Source organism: Mus musculus, chromosome 18 (assembly GCF_000001635.26).
Source record: "Mus musculus strain C57BL/6J chromosome 18, GRCm38.p6 C57BL/6J".
In the NCBI taxonomy this organism is placed as follows: domain Eukaryota; kingdom Metazoa; phylum Chordata; class Mammalia; order Rodentia; family Muridae; genus Mus; species Mus musculus.
Window position 1 is genome coordinate 89,472,639 of NC_000084.6, and position 22,519 is coordinate 89,495,157.

A 22,519-nucleotide genomic window follows, 5' to 3' on the forward strand; every position below is an offset into this window, starting at 1 on the left:
CCCTGCGTTTCTAGGCGGAGAGGAACACAGGTGAATGAACTCAGAGTTACTAAATAAATACAAGATTCATGATTCTTCAGAGAAATCAACATGGCAAAGTGTAATATTTCCTTGTAAAATAACTTAATTCTAGGAAAATTACTGTGGCTTAAGGATTTTTGCTCTTAAATTTTAAGAAACATATGACCTGCCCATGATGAATATTGTTAGAGCCCAGCCAACTACACCTGAATACTCAAACATTTGATAAGGAGAAAGTTATGAATTAAAGTTGTTGTTTCACATATATGAGAACTTCAGTCATAATTTTTGTTTAAGACTATAAATTCATTTAATCAGTATACTAAATCAATTCTTACCTGGTAAGACTGATGCATTAAAGCAACATTTTGTTACATAGAAATCTTAAACCAAAGCGAAAGGTATAGCTCGCTGGCTAGGGCAATCACATATCCATGAGACTTTGAGTTCAAGCCCTGATGTGGAAAAAGTCCCTAAATTTAAGTCTCAGATTAGGTTTATATTTTTCTGAAGAGGTTTGGGATTAAAATGATTAATTTGGTTGTAATATGTATAATTCCATTTATATGAACTGTAATCGTGAACAATCCATTCATTTTGGGCTTTTATGAGCATCAGCCATATACTATGATAAAAAAGTCAACTTTTTTTTAAATGACTGCTGTTGCTATGTCAAACTTTCATCAGTCATTTAGAATCTTAACTTTTTTTTAAATAGTTGAGTAGTATTCCATTGTGTAAATTTAACTTAATCACTAATGCTACCAGCATATATTGGGATGAATAAGTTGTGTGATTCATCTGAAACCTAAAATGTAAAATGTAAATGATTGTAAAACAGAATTTTTATATCATTTGCTTTATAATAAACTCACAAAATAATAACACAGTTAATTGTGTATGAATATTACTGCATGAAAAAGGTCAAAATTAATATTATAGTACTTTAATATCTTACATTATTAAAATAGCTTAATATACATGTGTGAAACTTGAATTACATTGACTAGAGTAATTAACCTGCAATATAATTACAAACTTTTAAAAGTCATTAATAAGAAACCCAAGAGATTTGTATTTGTTAACTTTGACCTTTCATAATTTAATAATTATACCTGGCAATGGCAGCCAGAATTTCATTCACAGGACACTCTTACATGCCTGTTGTAATTTTGTCATGAATTAGAACTTACCTTCCTGACTCGAAGGTGAACCAAGTTGAATCCCGACCATATCTCCTCAGCGAGCTAAGAGGCCACATCACTAGCTTGACCTTCGCATTGTGGATATCCCAGAGATAGATATTCTCATGAGTGATCTGCATTGTGCATTCACCATAAATATCCAGGTTGGGTGTAGGCATAAGATAAACATTGAATCGTTCTACAAAGAAACAAAAAGTATGGAGAAAAATCAAATGAAATGTTCTCACAGTCCTCGGTACCATTGACGTATATTGCAAAAAACTAACTCTCTCTCTCTCTCTCTCTCTCTCTCTCTATATATATATATATATATATATATATATATATATATATATATATGTGTGTGTGTGTGTGTGTGTGTGTGTGTGTGTCTGTGTGTGTGTCTGTGTATGTGTGTGTCTGTGTATATATACACAGACACACTCATATATATATATGAAGTTCACTAAACTATCATTTCTTTATTCATTCACATTGGACAAAACTATATTGTATACATGCTCTATAGTAAAGATTTTAAAATGATTAAATTGCAACAGGGTAAACACTAAGTAGCGTTTCTTTCCAAAAGTGTTTATTTTGCTTCTTCACACAATTATCATAAACACAATATTTATTTAAAAATCATTTCTTTAAGAAATCATGACTAAGTTTTTTATCTTAGCCATTCTGACTAGTGTGAGGTGGAATCTCAGGGTTGTTTTGATTTGTATTTCCCTGATGACTAAGGATGTTGAACATCTTTTTAGGTGCTTCTCAGTCATTCAGTATTCCTCAGTTGAGAATTCTTTGTTTAGCTCTGTATCCCATTTTTAATAGGGTTATTTGTTTCTCTTGAGTCTGACTTCTTGAGTTCTTTGTATATATTGGATATTAGCTGTCTATTGAACTTAGGATTGGTAAAGATCTTTTCCTAATCCACTGGTTGCATTTTGTGTTATTGACAGTGTCCTTTGCCTTACAAAAACTTTGCAATTTTATGAGGTCCAATTTGTTGATTCTTGATCTTACAGCACAAGCCATTTGTGTTGTGTTCAGAAATTTTCCTCTGTGCCCATATACTTGAGGATCTTCCCCACTTTCTCCTCTTTAAGTTTCAGTGTATCTGGTTTTATGTGGAGTTCCTTGACTCACTTGGACTTGAGCTTTTTACAAGGAGATAAGAATGTATCAATTTGCATTCTTCTACATGCTAACTGCCAGTTGAGCCAGCACTATTTGTTGAAAATGTTGTCTTTTTTCCACAGGATGGTTATAGCTCCCTTGTCAAAGATCAAGTGACCATAGGTGTGTGGATTCATTTCTGGATCTTCAGTTATATTCCATTGATCTACCTGTCTGTCATTGTACCAGTACCATGCAGTTTTTATCACAATTGCTCTGTAGTACAGCTTGAGGTCAATGATAGTGATTCCACCAGAAGTTCTTTTAGTATTGAGAATAGTTTTCGCTATTCTAGGTTTTTTGTTATTCCAGATGAAATTGCAAATTGCCCTTTCTAACTTTGTGAAGAATTGAGTTGGAATTTTGATGGGGATTGCATTGAATCTGTAGATTGCTTTCAGCAAGATGGCCATTTTTACTATATTATTCCTGCCAATCCATGATCATGGGAAATCTTTCCATCGTCTGAGACCTTGGATTTCTTTCTTCAGAGACTTGAAGTTCTTATCATACAGATCTTTCACTTGCTTAGTTAGAGTCACACCAAGGTATTTTATATTATTTTTGACTATTATGAAGTATGCTGTTTCTCTAATTTCTTAGCCTATTTATCTTTTGTGTAGAGGAAGGCCATTGATTTGTTTGAGTTAGTTTTAAATCCAGACAGCAGATGCTGGCGAGGATGTGGAGAAAGAGGAACACTTCTCCATTGATGATGGGATTGCAAGCTGCTACAACCACTCTAGAAATCAGTTTGGCGGTTCCTCAGAAAATTGGACATAGTAATACCTGAGCACTAGCAATACTACTCATGGTCATATACCTAGAAGATGCTTTAACATGTAATAAGAACACATACTCCGCTTTGTTCATAGCAGCCTTATCTATAATAGCCAGAAGCTGGAAAGAATCCAGATGTCTCTCAACAGAGGAATGTGTACAGAAAATGTGGTACATTTATACAATTTATACTCAGCTATTAAAAACAATAAATTTATGAAATTCTTAGGCAAATAGATGGATCCAGAGGATAATATCCTGAGTGAGGTAACCCAATCACTAAAGATCACACATGATATGAACTCACTGATAAGTGGGTATTACACTAGAGGCTTGGAATAGCCAAGATAGAATTCACAAACCACATGAAACTCATGAAGAAGGAAGACCAAAGTATGAATTTTTTGATCCTTCTTAGAAGGGGGATCAAAGTACCCGTAGAAGGAGTTACAGAGACAAAGTGTGGAGCGGAGACTGAAGGAATGACCACTGAAAGACTGCCCCACTTGGGGATCCATCTTGTATACAATCACCAAAGTCAGACACTTTTGTGGATGCCAACAAGTACTTGCTGATAGAACCTGATATAGCTGTCTCCTTCCAGTGCCTGAGAGGCTCTTCCGTGCCTGAGAAATACAAAAGTGGATGCTCACTGCCATCCATTGGACTGAGCACAGGATCCCCACTGAAGGAGCTAGAGAAAGGACCCAAGGAGCTGAAGGGGTTTGCAGCTCCATAGAAGAAAAAACAATAGGAACTAACCAGTACCCCCAGAGCTCCCAGGGACTAGACCAGCAACGAAAGAGTACACATGGTGGAACTAAAGGCTCCAACTGCATATGTAACGGAGGATGGCCTAGTCGGTCATCAATGGGAGGAGAAGCCCTTGGTCCTGTGAAGGCCCTATGCCCCAGTGTAGGGGAATGCCAGGGTCAGGAAGCAATAATGGGTGTGTTGGTGAGCAGGGGAAGAGGGGAAAGAGAGGATAGGGGGTTTTCGAAGGGGAACTCAAGAAAGGGGATAACATTTGAAATATAAATAAGAAAAATATAAAAAATTGGAAAAACAAAAACCAAAAAAAGAAATCATGTCTACCATGAAGATCCAACAAGCAGCTGAAAGAGTCAGATGCAGATATTTGCACCCAACAATGTGCAGAAGCAGCTGACCTCTGTGGTGAAATTAGGGAACGGCTGGAAGAAGCTGAGGAGGAGGGCAACCCTGTAGGAGGACCAGCAATCTCAATTAACCTGGACCCCCCAAGATTTCTCAAAACACTGGACCACCAACCAGGCAGCATACACCATCTGATATGAGGTTCCCAGCACATATATAGCAGAGGACTGCAGGACCTGGGTTCACTCAGAGAAGATGCACCTAACTCTCAAGAGACTGGGGGCCTCAGGGAGTTTAGAGGTCAGGTGGGGGTTGGGGAGGAGGTATGGGATGGGGAACAGTCGGAGGGTGGACCAGGAGTGGAATAAAGTCTGGAGTGTAAAATAAATAAACAAACAAACAAACAAATAAATAAATAATTAAAAGAAAAAGAAATACTGACTCACTTTGTGACCTGAAATATTTAATGTAGAATCAGTGTAACTCCCTAATAACTGAAGCACTGCAAAACAATTCATTGTGCATATAAAAACACCACAGTACAGGTCAGACTCTGCATATGGTAATTGTAGATGTTCATTACTACCTTCTACAAAATTTAAGAAATGCCCTTGATAAGCAAACTAAAGATATATAATTTTGTCCATTCCTGTATATTTTACAGTTGAAATCCTATTATTATGCAGTGATTCTAAAACTTGTTTTGTAATTTTCTTTGCATCTCCAAGGCCATTGCAAAGTTCTGCAGCCTTTGAATCCCATTTAAATGCATTGAATGCACTTTAGTTCAGAAAAAAAGGAATTGTAAGTTCCAGGAAGTAAAGAACCTATAAAGTGCTATATCAAGTAAGTGTCTTCCTAGCACCATTTCCATGGTTTATAGTAGGTGATAAATATCCGTCAAGACATATGAATGAAGTAAATACGTAAAGAATAGAGGATGTGAAAATGGAGGAGGTATGAAAATATAACATCATGATAAGTTCAAGAATTACTGGAAGAGAGGTCTTTGAATGTTATAAACTTAATTGCAGAGATTGCTGAAGAGGCAGTGTGGTTGAATTAATTATTTGGAAAGACTCACATAGGCAGCTGCACTTAGAAGATACATTCTGGAATATGTTGCTATCTATCATAGCTTCATGTTCTTAAATACTGAATATTTACAGGTGTGCATGTGAATTGTTTAGATATTGAATTTTTTCATGGAAGGTATTATACCAGGCAAGGATTCTGTGAAGCAATAAAACATATTTAGATCGCAAGTGGGTTATATTAACTGAAGCATAAGACTTGAACCTTGTTAGATGCATAACTCACATTTCTACCCAGTTGCAGATTTTTTTAAAACAAAAGATAATATTTTTAGTTTGGTTTGTAACCCCTAGAACAAATATGTGTATGGATTTCATCTTTATTTCCAAGGAAATACCAATGAAAATAGGTGCTGAAAATGAAAAAATATTGCCCAATTAGTTATCTACAATGAAAAATGTCCAAATATGTACACATTCCATATATTGTATGATATGATTCTTACATGCAGCCATTTAAAATATCAACATTTAGAATTACATTAGTCAAATAACCAGCATATTTTTCCTGCCAGTGGAATTACAAATACTCAATCAATCAATCAATCATGAAGATGCAGATTTATTTGACAGTTTTATATAAATGATACTTGAATCCAGTGACAATGACTCAGAAATCTAGCCTATGGGTGAACATAATTCCTTGGCCAAGTTCTGTTTTATGAAGTTTATCATTTGTATATGTGGTTCAAATCATATTTCAGCGGCATCTGTTGTGCATAGAGAAATGTTTCCATAAAAGTGAAAAGTAAAATGTTCCTCTTTTCTTTTCCTTTCCATTAATTTCAATCTGAAGATAGCCAAAGAATCAATATCAGGATGCTAATACATAAATGTCCTCCCAAATACTGAAGCAAACAGATAGAATTAAACAATACCAAAACTTAGCAATCTTTTGAGTGTTAATAATTCAGAGTTATCTATCTAAAAATTAGGACACATTAAAATGACTTTACCAATGAACATTAAAAGACTACCATTGTATTTTTACAGAAGTATTCATATGAACAAATATAGGTAATAAAACTTTATAAAAATGGAATGAATATCAACTTTTTTATAGGACTTTGGAGATAGGTATAGAATTATAAATATATTAATTTAAAAAGTTACAAGGATGGAACATCTAGTGATTGCCATATGCAGGGATCCATCCCATAATCAGCTCCCAAACGCTGACACCATTGCATACACTAGCAAGATTTTGCTGAAAGGACCCAGATATAGCTGTCTCTTGTGAGACTAGGCAGGGGCCTAGCAAACACAGAAGTGGATGATCACAGTCAGCTATTGGATGAGTCACACGGCCCCCAATGGAGGAGCTAGAGAAATTACCCAAGGAGCTAAAGGGAACTGCAACCCTATAGGTGGAACAACATTATGATCTAACCAATACCCAGGAGCTCTTGACTCTAGCTGCATATGTATCAAAAGATGGCCTAGTCGGCCATCACTGCAAAGAGAGGCCCATTGGACTTGCAAACTGTATATGCCCCAGTACAGGGGAACCCCAGGGCCAAAACAGGGGAGTGGGTGGGTAGTGGATTGGGGGGGGGGTGGGTATGGCGGACTTTTGGGATAGCATTGAAAATGTAAAAGAGGAAAATACCTAATAAAAATAAAATAAAATAAAATAAAATAAAAGTTACATGACAAGAAATTTTACGTTTTAAAAACATAGAGCCATTTTTACACAAAAATAAAATGTGACTGAATGACTTGCCTCAAAGGTGATTGATCTCCCATGGCCGACTCTAGGAAGAGTTGGCAAAGCAGATGCTATTACTAATGAGTTTCCATTTCTCTCTCCTGTTTCTGCCCTTTCCTTGCATCTGGCGCTTTTAACTATACAGCTTAAGTTAAAAATTTTTTTATTGTTATTATGTTTTAGAAATCATCGCCCACTATCTACTAGTGACTGATTTTTAGGAATTTCAGTTTTAATTAAAGTGGTGTCAATTACTACTAAAAACTGTGAAGGTTTTGTTGAAAGTTATTTAAATATGCACAATTTCAATTAGTATCTCTACATATTTTTCTCTACATAGTTTGAATTCTTAGATTTTTTTTGTTTGATAATGTTACATGTCTACATGATGTATTTTCGTTTTTTTCACCTCCATTCCTCTCATCTGATTTCACTCTCTGGCTGGAGCCTATTTCTCAACAACTCCCCATCCTACACCCATGTCTTCTTTTTCTGTATGGCCTACAAGCTTACTTTTTTTTTTTTTTCCTAAGTGTGGGTAAAAGGCTATTTTCTGGAGTAGAAGCAATTCATCTGCATCACTAGAGATGATGACATCATCCACCCAAACAAGTGTAGTTACCAACAGTTTCACAGGAAAGTGGAATGAATATATGAGGCCAGTATTTCAAACCATTGTCAAAGAATGTTACTTTTAAAATTAAAGAATCAATGTTTCATTTTTCTTGATCTCAGCACTAATTTTTAGACTTTGATGTCCATCAAAATTGCCTGTGAGGTGGATTTACGCAGAATTTAGACTTTATACAGGCTTGATGGCATTGCTTGGCAGATCTGAGTTTTTACTCATTCCAGGAGATGATGAGGCTTTCACTTTGAGTTCCTGATTTGTTATATTGCTGATTTGTAAAATTCATTTTAAACTATGGCCAACAAAGAAATAATGATAGAGAAAGGATTGCTTGTAAAAATTGACCCCACTTTCTCGTAGAACAAACCAGCACACTCTGCAAAATCAAGCTCTAATGTTTGCTGATAGGCCTCATCTCAAATATCTTGTGACTCACTTGAAAATAACAATTTCACATGCCAAACAGAACAAAGGAAAGGATATCAAAGAAAAAAAGTTATATGAAAGTTTATCATGTGCAAAGGTATAAATTCTTATTTAGTGTGATCACTATAATTAAAACACTATCAAAGAAGACTAAATCCATTTCTAAGTAGCAAAAAAAAATTAAATTAAAAATAAAAGCAATTATTCTCAGTGATAATAATATGATAAATACAATCCTACACATATTGTCAGTGCTGACTAAAGTAGAAAGAAAGTATTTTTTATGTTATATAAATGATTTTTAGATTAAATATGTTTTTTCTCAAAAGTATAGAATTTAAGAAAATCCCAAGCTATCATCCATAAATGTACATCTCGATGAAATTCGGGGTTATATACTACTGGTATACACGACCATGAAATTTTATTTGAAATGTCCAAATAGAAAACAAAATTGAGTGTTGATTTAAACTAGTTTGTGTAACAAAGATATGTAATAGAATCTAATCTTCAAGCATATTTGTCAGAGTATTTCACACAAGAACAAAAACAAGAGATCAAACAAACAACAAAAACAAGAAAACAAAGACACAAAACCAAACCACACCCAAACATGTTTTTAAACTTGGGTAATGTTACAACCTTAGTAATGGTCCAGTAGGTATTATAAAATGGATTTTATTAAATGGTTTTGGTCAGATGATGGTAGTTGTGGGCAAGGAGCATGATCCTGGTGAAGGATCCCAGTCAGACTATGTAACAGAATGGGTCATTGGTTCACAGAGGGATGAAGTTGTCTTCACTTAGCTGGTGGGGCTATAAATTGTTCTAACCAGAGTACAGACTAACTTATACTTATTTGTTTAAATGTGGGGTATAGAGAAGTGGAGTTTATGGCTATAGAAGCAATTAATCAGAGATACTATCATGTGAGTAGAAGTAAATAAGCAGAATGGAGGGAAATTATTTAGCCCTCTTTAATAACACTGCTTTTATTATTATTGATCACCCTAATAAAAATATATACCGTGGCAAATAATAAATTTCCATATATATCTTTTCTGTATTTTTAATTAATACTCTTTTTTTTTTGAGAATTTCACACATTTTTTTTTCATTTTTCATCCCAATGTTTTTACTTTGCAGGTCCTCTCAGATCCACTCCAAGTTCCTATAGTACCTCATTACAATTTGGGCTGTCTATATACTTCTGGATATGGAGTCATACACTGGACTGTTGACTACCACGAGTCACAGCTTTAAGAAAACTGACCTTCCACAGAAGCTTTTTCATCAGGGGGTTCATGAACCATTTCTTCCTCCATGCTAAAATGCTACTTGGTTTTATTTTATGCATTTCTTGTACAGACAATCCAGCTTGCATGAGCCTAAAAGTGAAGTATTCCTCTCTTGTCACAAAGATGGTGTTTGGGTTCATTCATTCTGAATATCTAGCTCTTACAATTCCTAAGCCTTGGAGAAGGGGTTTGATACTGATATTCTATTTTCAACTATGTATTACACAGTCACTTATTCATGGTTCTGTAGCCACTCATGAGTTTCTATATTAACCACCATCTACTGAACAAAGAAAAAAATTTTGATGATGTCTGAGAGCCAGACTACAGGTAGAGACATGCAAATTTAGAAGGCAGTTTGAGACCATGTCCAAAGATACTACTGTTATTCTTTATACCTCTTTCCTTTCATATGACATCATAAGGAATTCAATTTTTTCTAGAGATACAAAGCACAGATAGAAAACAGTAACAGACAGGAAAATAGCAACAACTATTCACCCAAATTTGTTTTGTAATAAATAGTATTTTCAAAAAGATGTTTTTGGAGGTTATGGAGGCTTAGCATGTAGCTAAATCAAGTAATCTTGTGAGAGCATGGTGGTACCACTAGTCTAACTTTGCTATAATAAGAAACATTTGAGAAAAAAATGTTAGACACTAATACATTATCTTTTGTCAAAAAATGTCTTCATTAGCTGATGGCTGGTAATTTTTATCCACTCTATCTCATTGCTCCCTGTTTTTCAGATGTGGTAAACCAGGACATGAAGAAATGTAGCACTAAGCAGTTTACATATCTAGAAGCCAGGGGAGGCACATGTTTTAACCACCAAAAAACCAAACAACCCAATCAAAAAATGGGGTATACAACTAAAACGAGAACTGAGGAATCTCGATTGGCTGAGAAGCACCTAAAGAAATGTTCAAAGTCTTAAGTGATCAATGAAATGCAAATCAAAATGACCCTGAGATTCCACCTACACCAATCAGAATTGCTAAGATCAAAACTTCAGGTAACAACACATGTTGGCAAGGATGTGGAGAAAGATGAACAGTCCTCCATTGCTGGTGGGATTGAAAACTGGTACAACCACTCTGGAAATCATTCTGGAGGTTCCTCGGAAAATTGGAAATAGATCTACCTGAAGACACAGCAATAACACTTTCAGGAATATACCCAAAAGATGCCCACCATGCCACAGGGACACATGTGTTCCAATATGTTCATAGCAGATTTATTTGTGATAGCCAGAAGCTGGAAACAACCCAGATGTTCACGACAGAAGAATGGATACAGAAAATGTGTTTCATTTACACAGTGGAACACTACTCATCTATTAAGAACAAGGACATCCTGAGCTTTTCAGGCAAATGGATGGAACTAGAAAATATTGTCCTGAATGAGGTAAATCAAACCCAAAAGGACATGCCTAGAATGTAATTACTAATGAGTGGATATTAGTTAAAAAAGAAATTAGTACATAATACCCAAGATAGAATCCACAGCTATTAAAAAGAATGAATTTATGAAATTCCTAGGCAAATGGATGGACCTGGAGGGTATCATCCTGAGTGAGGTAACCCAATCACAAAAGAACTCACATGATATGTACTCACTGATAAGTGGATATTAGTCCAGAAACTTAGAATACCCAAGATACAAGTTGCAAAACACTTGAAACTCAAGAAGAACGAAGACCAAAGTGTGGTCACTTTGCCCCTTCTTAGAATTGGGAACAAAACATCCATGGAAGGAGTTACAGAGACAAAGTGTGGAGCTGAGACAAAAGGATGGACCATCTAGAGACTGCCGCACCCAGGGATCCATCCCATAATCAGCCTCCAAATGCAGACACCATTGCATAAACCAGCAAGATTTTGCTGAAAGGACCCTGATATAGCTGTCTCTTGTGAACCTGGCAAAAACAGAAGTGGATGCTCACAGTCAGCTATTGGATGGATCACAGGGCCCCCAATGGAGGAGCTAGAGAAAGTACCCAAGGAGCTAATGGGGTCTGCAACCTTACTGGTGGAACAACAATATGAACTAACCAGTACCCCCAGAGCTCGTGTCTCAAGCTGCATATGTAGCAGAAGATTGTCTAGTCGGCCATCATTGGGAAGAAAGGCCCCTTGGTCTTGCAGACTTTATATGCCTCAGTACAGGGGAACACCAGGGCCAGGAAGTGGGAGTGGGTGGGTAGGGGAGTGGTGGGGGAGGGTATGAGGGACTTTTGGAATAGCATTTGAAATGTAAAATAAGAAAATACCTAATTTAAAAAATTTAAAAAATAAATAAATGAAGAAGAAAATGAAAAAAAGAGAGAGAGAGAATCCACAGAACTCAAAATGTCAACAAACTAAAGGGCCCAATTAAGGATGTCTCAGTCCCACTTGGGAGGAAGAAGAAAGAAACCACAAGGGGCATGGAGAGGGATGTGAGAGGGAAAGGGAATAGGAGAGAGAGGGGAACATGATCTGGCATTGGGTGGGGGAAAAGCACTGAAGACCTGAGGGCCAACAGAAAGAATGCAAACAGCCAACGTCAGGAGGTAGGAGGTTGGGGGAACCTTCAAGATGTATCAGAGTCCTAGGAAGTAAGATACTCTCAGGACTCAACAGGAGGGACTTTAGATGAAATGTCCTACACAGGGGAGAGGGAAGTTGTAAAGCCCACTTCCAGCAGAAAGACAGGGCATCAAGTAAGGGATGAAGTTGCCATCGCACAGTCAAAACTCTGACCCATAATTGTTCCTGTCTGAAAGAACTGCAAGGATGGAAATGGAGAGGATCCTGAGGAAAAGAAGGTCCAGCAACAGGAACAAAATGGGATCCAGCTCAAGGGGAGGCCCCAAGACCTGACACTATTACTGAGGCTATGGAACGCTTACAAAAATGGACCTATCATGACTTCCCTTTGAAAGACCCTACAAGCAGCTGAAAGAGTCAGATGCAGATATTTGTACCCAACCAATGGACAGAAGCAGCTGTCCCCTGTGATTGAGTTAGGGATAAGCTGGATGAAGCTGAGGAGGATGGTAACCCTGTAGGAGGACCAGCAGTCTGAATTAGCCTGAATCACAGAGATATCTCAGACACTGGACCACGAAACAGGCAGTATGATCCAGCTGATATAAGGATCCCAACACATATACAGCAGAGGACTGCCAAGTCTGGGTTTAGTCAGAGATGGTGCACCTAACCCTGTGAGATTGGAGGCCCCAGAGAATTTGGAGGTCTGGTGGGGTAGGGGGTGGGGCATGGTGACATCCTCCTGGAGACAGAGATCGGGGAGGAGGAATGGGATGTGGAACAGTCGGAGGGTGGACCAGGAGGGGCATAAAATCTGGTTTAAAACAAACAAACAAACAAACAATTAAATAAATAAACAAATAAATAACTCATCACATCTTCCACAGTATTTGATTAAATCCAACAATAATTTTCACATGGAACTCCTTGTATTGGTGTATCTCTTCTTCTTATAATAGTGCTCACAAATGTAAGACCCCTTAAAACAACACATCCTTTAGATGTTAGGTTTTTCGTAATTTTTGTATTAACTTTTATCTATAATTTCCATGCTATTTGCGTGAATTTCAGTTTCATTGTTTCCACATCGAAAAGTAGAATCCTCATTTATTTTTAACAAATATATATTTTATTAATAAATAAATAAAAGCGAGAATTATGCACATTTATATATAAAATATATACAACTAGTGATGAAATGGCTAATTATGGTTATGTAGCCAAAAATGTTGATTTTTTTTTAAAAATTTACATGTTTTCTCTATTAACCTGTGTTTTAGAAATTAAAATTCACTATATGTACAGATGTACTAAAATACCTTTAAAGAATTGACTAAGATTATTTATAAAAGAGAATATATAAGCTAAATTTATCCTATAATTAGTTAAGAAAACAAATGGTGATTTAGCAAGGTGTATTATAGAAAAAAATAGTTCATTTTTCTCCTTTCCCTGCTCCATAACTCTTTATTATCCTCTTCTTGCCCCTGACATTACTTCAGCACATGCTCAGTGCTAAGTTCACTGGCATCCATGAGGATAGATGCATCTTGATGCCAGGAATGGATCAGCCACTGTGATCTAGATTTAGCATCTCACTTTTCGTTCTGTTAGGGAACCTACAAGGTAATCATTCTCATTTGATCCAACACAATCCCTTTTGTGGTGGCTATCTGTCTTAGGAAGGGGAATAGAAAAAAATAGAGAAACCTTGCTAATTAGATGCTAATATTAGAAGTTTGCTTCTGTGTTGCTGTATTCCTAATGATGAGCAATTCAGTAACTGTGTTTCAGAGGGTACAGAGAGAGGAGAGCATTTCAGAGAACCATCACAACAACTAGATCATTTCAGGGCTGTGCACCTTGATGAGAAGTTTTCATTTCTATACAGGTTCTATATACCTGAATTGTTTTCTCTTGCTCTAGGTATCCATTCTCTTTATGCAAAATACATTTAGGCATATCTAGGTGTAGGTCATGTCAGTATGAGTCAGAGGTGGACTAATCATAGTTATCTCCCTGTTTTACAAGGAAACCCATGCATGATTGCAACAATCAGTGTGGAAATGTGGCCCACTGACTGATAAGCATCTGTGTAACTAGCATGAGTAACTGACTAGCATGAGTAACTGGATCTCCTTCTTACCCCCACACTTAGACCTCTCATGGGGAAGACAGAAAACACTTTAGCTCCAAACAAGTGTTCATACTCTCTACTCTTTTATCAAAGCACTCCATAGAATTGTGTATAATAATTCTCCCTCCCATTCCACATACTTTTCACCCACTGTACACAGCTTCTTGGCTGTTGGAAATTTCTGACCCCCCAAATCTCATCCTATAGTTGTTATTTCACAATCGTGGGACATCATTTGTAAACATTATATTTTTGTAAGACTAAAAAGAAAGACAGAAAGAAAGAAAGAGAGAGAGAGGGAGGGAGGGAGGGAGGGAAGGAGGAAGGAAGGAAGGAAGGAAGGAAGGAAGGAAGGAAGGAAGGAAGGAAGGAAGGAAGGAAGGAAAGAAGATTTAGTCAGTACTATCTAAGCAAATGATCAGACACAGATGTAGTATGAAGCACTGAGGAGTAGGCAACATGAATCCATATGAAGAAATGAGCAATCACCTGAGAGTTAGTACTGATATCTATCCTGGTTTGGAATGTGGGTTTACTCTATTGTGTGATACAATCCACCTTAAATTACATGAATTACTAAAGAATTAAATGTAACTCCATCTTACAAAGAGGAAAAGAAGACAGTGTTAACTTACTGTATTTTACATAATCCTATTTTAAAATTTCTACAGGACAGAGATATTGCAGTAGTAACCCCTTAATTCAGGTCCACAAAAATCTGAGACACAGGAGGAAGTCAATTGTATATCTAGATACATCTTTAGATAATTAACAGTAAAACAAAACATGACTTACACTTGTCAAAAGTTACAGGTCTTTTTGGGAAAATGTGATTCTATCCCTACTTAAAATAGGAGTTTGTTGTGGGAAGCCACATGTGCCATTGCAGAGTGGCACTGACTACTGCTGGCCACCACGCATAAGTTTGGACAAACAACCAATGTGTACATATGCAGTAAAGTTTTTTGCAAAGACACTGCCTGACCCGGGCATGATAATGAGGTTCTGAGAGTATAAACAATCAGATGTGAGACATGCAAATGAGGTATGATAATGAGGCTCTGTGAGGTACAGAGAAAGAGAGTAGCCAATCAGATGAGGAACATGCAAATGAGGCTTAGTGCATAACCAATCCAGGTGTGAGACATGCCTCTCCTAGGCCTATATAAGCAGCACCAGTTCTGGGCTCGGGGTCTCTTCACCTCTGCAATCAAGCTCTCCCAATAAACGTGTGCAGAAGGATCCTGTTGCAGCATCGTTACTGCTGGCCAGTCCGGCGTGCGCAAGAGTTTGTCAAAATTTATTTGATTGTAATGTGGTTATAAATTGCACTTCCAGTTGCCAACTGCTTAATCCACAGGCTACTCTGAAAAACTGAAATACCTGTATTTCTTTAATTAATCACTAGCACTTAAAATTTTTAGTGAATTTCTAATGTTCCAGTCATTTTCAAATCCTGCAAACCCTGACAGAAGACAAAATTTTCAAAGTAAATCAAGTTTATTCAATAACTATGAAAATAATTTAAAAATAAAATTAATTATTGTTATTTCTTATAGATGTAATTAATCTTCATTTAGAGTGCTCATTGTAATAGCTGAGGAGTATTCCATTGTGTAGAGGAACCACAGTTTTTAATCCATACTTTTGTTGAGGGACATCTAAGTTGTTTTCAGTTTCTGGGTATTAAGACTAAAGTGGCTGTAAACGTAGTTGAGTAAGGATCCTTGTGGGATGACTGAGAATCTTTTGGGTACCTGCTTCAAAAACTCCAGAAGTGATATAGCTGGGAATAGAAGTAGAACTATTCCCATTTTTTTTGAAAACTGCCAAATTGACTTCTAGAATGGTAGTACAAATTTTCACTTCCACCAGCAATTCTCATTAATATGTGATACAGTTATGTAAATTATCATCATTTTGCACATAAAATATTTAACATTTTATCACACCTATTATAGTGTGATAATTTTTTCATATGCTATTACTTATTTCCTGAGGATAAGATTTCTAATAATGTTTTCCTGTATAGCTATACTATTATTTATTTGAGGATTATCCATTTGAAAATTGCTGAAGATGAGCCATTGTTTTCTAATTTACAATTAACACGCAATTAAATTACTTCTAGCTCAATTTGATTAGCTTAGTTTCACAAACTAATTAATTAGTTGAATTGTTTAATTTCCCTAATAGGATTTACTTTATATTTGTTTATATGTTATAGACAGTTCTAAATACCCTTGATTATTTTATAGATTGAACACTAAAATTTAAATCATTGGGATAAATGGCACAAATTTCTTTGAGAATTGCTTGCAGTAGCATTGCAAATCTCTATCTATCTATCTATCTATCTATCTATCTATCTATCTATCTATCTATCTATCTATCCACACACATACAACACACACACACACACACACACACACACACACACACACCTATATTCTGTTAAATGTTTTGGCCAGGCCTTAAAAAATTAGTTACATTCTTTCTTTTGTTGATTTGGGAGTTGTGTATGAGGGCCTTTCATTATAATATGATAAATATTTTAGCTTATTCTTATTAAAATTCCCTCTTTATTTGTTAATGAATAGAAAGTAATTTTAATGTCATTATTTTTATAATATATTCTTGATTATGGACAATTATTCTATATTTTGTCATATAATGGGATGTTTTTATATTTTGCTTTTGACACAGTACAACAGGGCATAGAATATTCCTGTCACCTCAGGACATTACCTTTCACCATATTCTAGCTTTTTATTGCTCAGAAGCAAGAAACGCCTGGTTTTTAACACTTGGGATATTTTTTCCTATAATAGTAGGCTCTTGTGAATTGGCTGAAGCCAGCTTTAGCAGAGTGCTAATTTCTTCCATCTGTGGTGTTCTTTTTTTATTTACTTCACCTAAAAATATTGTGGTAATTTTGGCATTTATAAATTTGATTTTTGATGAATTCTTGCTGATTTCTTTTTATAGTTCATGTTTTTAGTGCTGCATGTATGACAGAGTTGTTTTGAATTGTACCCATCTTAAATTAATGGTTGAGTATGCTATGAACTAGAGAGTATGATTTTGCTATCTGAAAAAAGGAAACTCTTCCTGGGAATCCCACTACAGAGCAAAGTACAGAGAACACAAAATTCCAATGTGGTGAACCAATGAAATTTATCATGGTTACTTACAGAAATGTGGGTAAAAGGTTACTTACAGGAGCAGAAATGAACCAAAGCTCACCCCACTACAGGTTCTGGAAACCAGGAACATACTTCATAACTTGCACACAGATCAACAGGTTGGAGAGTATCTTTCCAAATGACTCAGTTGATCTAAACCTCTTCCATTCTACTGGACTGGTCTGGGAGTCTTCGTTGAAGCTGACATCACTGTCTGAGGGGAACGTCCAGCTTTTATTACTTACTCTGGCATGGAGGGCACTAGTGAATCTCTATTTAGTTTTAGTTGTTTACCTTCCTGTTTAAGGAACTTCCCTGCAGGAGGGAAACTACCAATCTCAAGGAAACTATGGCGCAACAGATTCATATGATTTCCTACACATGTATGCCATCATTCTAGAACACTTTATTTTAATTCCTTAATTTTCTATGGGTACCTAAAATAGTGCTTATGGTCTGGAAACTAGGAAATTTAAAGAGTTGAAATCTATACATGTACAGTTATCATGCTCTCTTAACAACATTGTTGGAGGACTTGGAAGAGGTTTGTATGAAAGAGGAACACAGAGACCTAAACAGGGAGAGAGAGAGATGGAGAAGTGGGGAGTGTATTTGTTTAATATTCATTATTAGTTATGAAGTACTCTGAGTCAATGTCAAAGCACCTGCCAGTATGAAACAAAGATGATCATAGTAAAAAATATTAACCTACAACCACTTTTACCTCAGCATGCACATTTTTTTTGCCTTCAAAATCATTTGTATAAATATCTATTGTTAGCTAGCTTATAAGTTATACAGCAAATTGTATGAAAAGCAGACAAAAATGCAGGAGGGATAGCAATTCTGAAGGCAAAACAAGATGCAGTCAAAACCAAATTTTGACTTTCTTTGATTAGAGAGTAGTGTGAAGCAACACAAAGTATGTTACAATAAGGACCTATAGTCCTTATTTCTCAGGATAAAATGTTCAATTTAAACCTAAGTATGCTATTGACAATAAAACACAATTATACTTAGAAAAATAATATGATTTATAATCTGATGTAAAAATAACAAGGGGAAAAAGCACTAAATCTATAATGGCAAATCTTTCATAAATGATTTATTTCAATCTACAAAAATTAATAACTTCACATTGACCAAAAGGGCACAATTGAAACTCTGAAACACCAGAAGTAGTTCCCAAAATGATGACAAGGTCTTATTGCTGAAAGGAACACATATATTTCATTGAACACAGAGAACTTGAGCTGATGCCTAACTAGCAGCTACACTCCTAATCACTAGCATCCATGTTACTGGACTTCCAGAAGAAAAAGGTAACCATTGTTAACCCAGCTACAAACTTTATGGCATACAAAAGTTATTTGTATTCAAAATAGACTGTTGCAATAGTGGTACAAATGTTACAAGAGTAACCAATCACTTTAGCTGGCCTTTGAAGCGACTCCATGAAAGAAACCTGTGTTTGACACTGCTAAAGAAACCTGTGTTTGACACTGCTAAAGTGGTCAAATACTTGAGACTAGATGGGCATGGACCTAGGGTGGAAACAAAATACTATTATTTTGCAAAAGTAACAACAATAAAATGACACATAACAACATTCTTCTGTAACTACAAATTGGGACCTAGATCATTCCTCATCAGAAAATTTTCTTCTTGCAGTAGTAGATGGGAAGTGTAGAGGAATTTTAACCTAGCAACATGATTTTCTGGCAAAGGATCACATCCAAAGATTTTCTAGGTCTGTGTGATCTGGCTGGAATGATACACCTTTAATCCCTTTGAATGGAATACAGACATAACCTTAGTATACACCTTTAAGGTAAAACTAGTTTGTAAAAGGAAGCAGCCATTTTGGAAATGACATCTATTTGGGTGGCACACAAAGGAATCAGAAAAATATTTGACAGAATGAGTCAGATATAGGATATACCCAACTCTTACAAAAAACAGAAGAGAAAGAAGCTATTTAAGAGTAGCTTAGAGAGAGTCAGTCAGTTGGAAGGCAGTAGTTCAGTGAGTTCAGTGCAGTGGAGTTGAGTTCTTTCATGAGTCTTGTAGTTCTTCAGAGACAATTAAGACCAGAGAATAAGGAGCCAGAAGATTAGAACAAATTGCCAAAGTTAGTTGGAGGCCAAGCAGAGCAAATCAGTGAAAAGCTGATAGAATCAGTCAGATTGGAGAGGTATTTGAGCCAGAAAAGCTGAGCTGTACCAGCCAATCAGATTTCAGGAAGTACTAGAAAGGGTGATCTTATTTAGCAGTAATCCTCTGAGATGACAATTACACCTGGCAAATAAAAGATACTTTTACAAGGAACTAACATGGAAACCCAAATTTGAAAATATGCAGATTGAGAGACTTTGAAGCCCTCATACCTAAATGGGATTCTTTATCAAAGTTATTCTCCCAAGGTTCAGAGATTTATGCAAAAGAGGAAATAGAAAGATTGTCAGAGCCAGAGGAACAGGTGACTAAAAAATAAAAGTAAAAGAAAAATCAAATAGAAACATTGTCTTTCAGGCATAACAGAACTGGAGGACACATAAACATTGTGGGAGCATTCAAATGCTTTCATAGGCTTAAGGCAGAAGGGGTTCCAGCATTGAGAAAGGGAAGTAGACATTAACTCCCACACCTAATTAAGAAGATATATGCAACTGACACCCACTGGTGAAGGAAAATTTAGTTTTCTCCAATAGAGTCTATCCAGATATATTAACATTTCAGAGAAGGTGGCCAACATTAACAACTTCAATTGTATGTTTATAAACCTTTTGTATTGGATTGCTTTCTCAAATTGGTCTTTTGCTTGTATATTTTGGCTTCCATTTATGTGAAGTTTGTGTATGTTTGTGTGTGTGTGTGTGTGTGTGTGTGTGTGTGTGTATTTCCTAGTTTTTTTTAAAGATTCATTTATTTTATATATGTATATATGAGTACACTGTTGCTATAGAGATGATTGTGAGTCTTCTTGTGTTTGTTGGGAATTGAATTTTAGGACCACTGCTTGCTCTTTGGTCAACACCACTTGCTCAGTCCTTGCTTGCTCTGGCCCCAAAGACGTATTTATTATTATACATAAGTACACTGTAGCTGTTTTCAAATGCACCAGAACAGGGCATCAGATCTCATTACAGATGGTTGTGAGCCACCATGTGGTTGCTGGGATTTGAACTCAGGACCTTCAGAAGAGCAGACAGTGCCTCTAGCCACTGAGCCATCTTACCAGCCCCTGTTTCCTAGTTTTTGTTTGATTTTTAAAGAGAAGAAACTTCAAGTTGGGTGGATAGAGAGGTGAAAAAGATCTGAGAGGAATTGAAGTTGAGGAAAACCATGATCAAATTCTCTCCTGTGAGAAAACATTTACAATAAGAAAAACATCAAAACACCTTTAAATATGTAAATTGTAAAGATTTTAATTATCTAACTAAAACATTAAATACCTGTATCCTAATTTTTAAGTAAAATGAGGCAGTATTTAAGTTTATGGAGTAAATATTTCCTTCAAGACCACCATCAAACCCATAGGAGTGTATCCATGCTGGTTAGAAATGCACCCTAGTCTTGACGATAAAGTTTTATAGCCTTCTAGTATTTATCTCATTGAAGCTCTGTAATCATTACCATATACATAGAAGAGAGTAACTTACTAGGAACTGAGAAAACTAGGGAATACATGCAAATTTCATTTTTCTAGATGTATTAATAATTATCTAGTTTTGCCGGGCATGGTGGTGCACACCTTTAATCTGAGCACTCTGGAGGCAGAGGCAGGCTGATTTCTGAGTTCGAGGCCAGCCTGGTCTACAAAGGAGTTCCAGGACAACCAGGGCTATACAGAGAAACCCTGTCTCGAAAAACAAAACAAAACAACAAAAACAACAACAGCAGCAACAAAAATTATCTAGTTTTAGTAGAGTCTGGGATCTTATTGTGTTCAGGTGTATTATTTTACTGTCTTCCTGTAATAGTATGAATATAAAATTGCAAATATTTTTTTGCTGTTCTTAATCACTAAGAGGAATGAAAGACAAAGGGATGCAGACTCTTAGCACCTTGAACAACAGCTGTTCTGGAGGTCTTAGTCATCAAGGGAAAGATGATTTGTGGGGAAAGAAAGTACTCCTTACCCATAATTTTTCTTTTTATTGCTAAATACTGAATTGTCTCAGTAAGGATGTATGCATGTATAGCTCCGTGGATGTGTGACAAACTAATCTTTTCTACAGGGTGATGCTAGAGTTAGCTTCAGTTGTCTACTTAACACAAGTTATCCATTTTGAAAGGGAGAATATCAACTAAAGAATTGCCTGGATGATACTGGTCTATTGCTACATTTGTAAACCTTTTTTTTTTTTAATCATAATTCCTTTTCCTCCTTCCATATCTTTCCGCATTCCTTGCTTCTTAACAAATTCAGGGCTTCTTTTACTTTAATTGTTGTAACATGAATACATATGTTAAAATAATGATCATATATATATATATATATATATATATATATATACATATATAAATATAAAATTTATTGTTAAGGTATGTACATATATTTCTCAATCATATTGTAAGTAAAATAAGGTAGTGTGCTATCCATGAAATATGTGTTTCTAAAAGATCACCATGAAACCTGAGGGTAAGGATCCATGCTAGTTGAGACACATCTTAGTTTTCACCAAAAAAAAAAAAAAAAAAAAAAAATCTGTGGCCTCCTTTTAATTACCTCAGGAAAGCTCTCAAATCAAACACACACACAGACACACACACACACACACACACTTCATTTTGTATAACACTGCTTATTTGTTTGTTTTTATGGGTAAATATTTGATATTGAATAAGCAATTATTGTGCTCTTCTCTGGAGAAGACTACTTCTTTCATGATCAGTATTTCTTAGTTGCTTGTAGATCAACTACAAGGAATTGTAGGGTTGAGGCATTGTGGTCTTTCCCTTGTGGGTTGATAGTTATTGTCCTTCTTCAACTCAAGTTTAGCCAGTTTTTTTGCAGTGTTTTGTCACAGCAATAGAAAACCAAACTAGAAAAGATACCAGGTATATTTTTGCCATTTAAATGAAATTATAACCACATTCTCCAGCTCAATAATTATTATAGATTTGTGAAATACATATTTAAAGTTACATCTGCCTATTCTATGTTTAATATTATCAAAAATTATTCTCAGACAGGCCTTTTTAGCTGTCATGGT

The 22,519-nt window shown here is 35.9% G+C and overlaps 1 protein-coding gene across 1 annotated transcript in view; it reads right to left on the reverse strand.

Moving 5' to 3' along the window:
- Positions 1-22,519, reverse strand: part of Dok6 (docking protein 6) — a 477,118-nt gene that overhangs the window by 180,216 nt on the left and 274,383 nt on the right. The window contains exon 5 of the mRNA NM_001039173.2: positions 1,215-1,404. Coding sequence (NP_001034262.1) covers positions 1,215-1,404 — 190 coding nt within the window. The remainder of the gene's footprint in view (positions 1-1,214; positions 1,405-22,519) is intronic.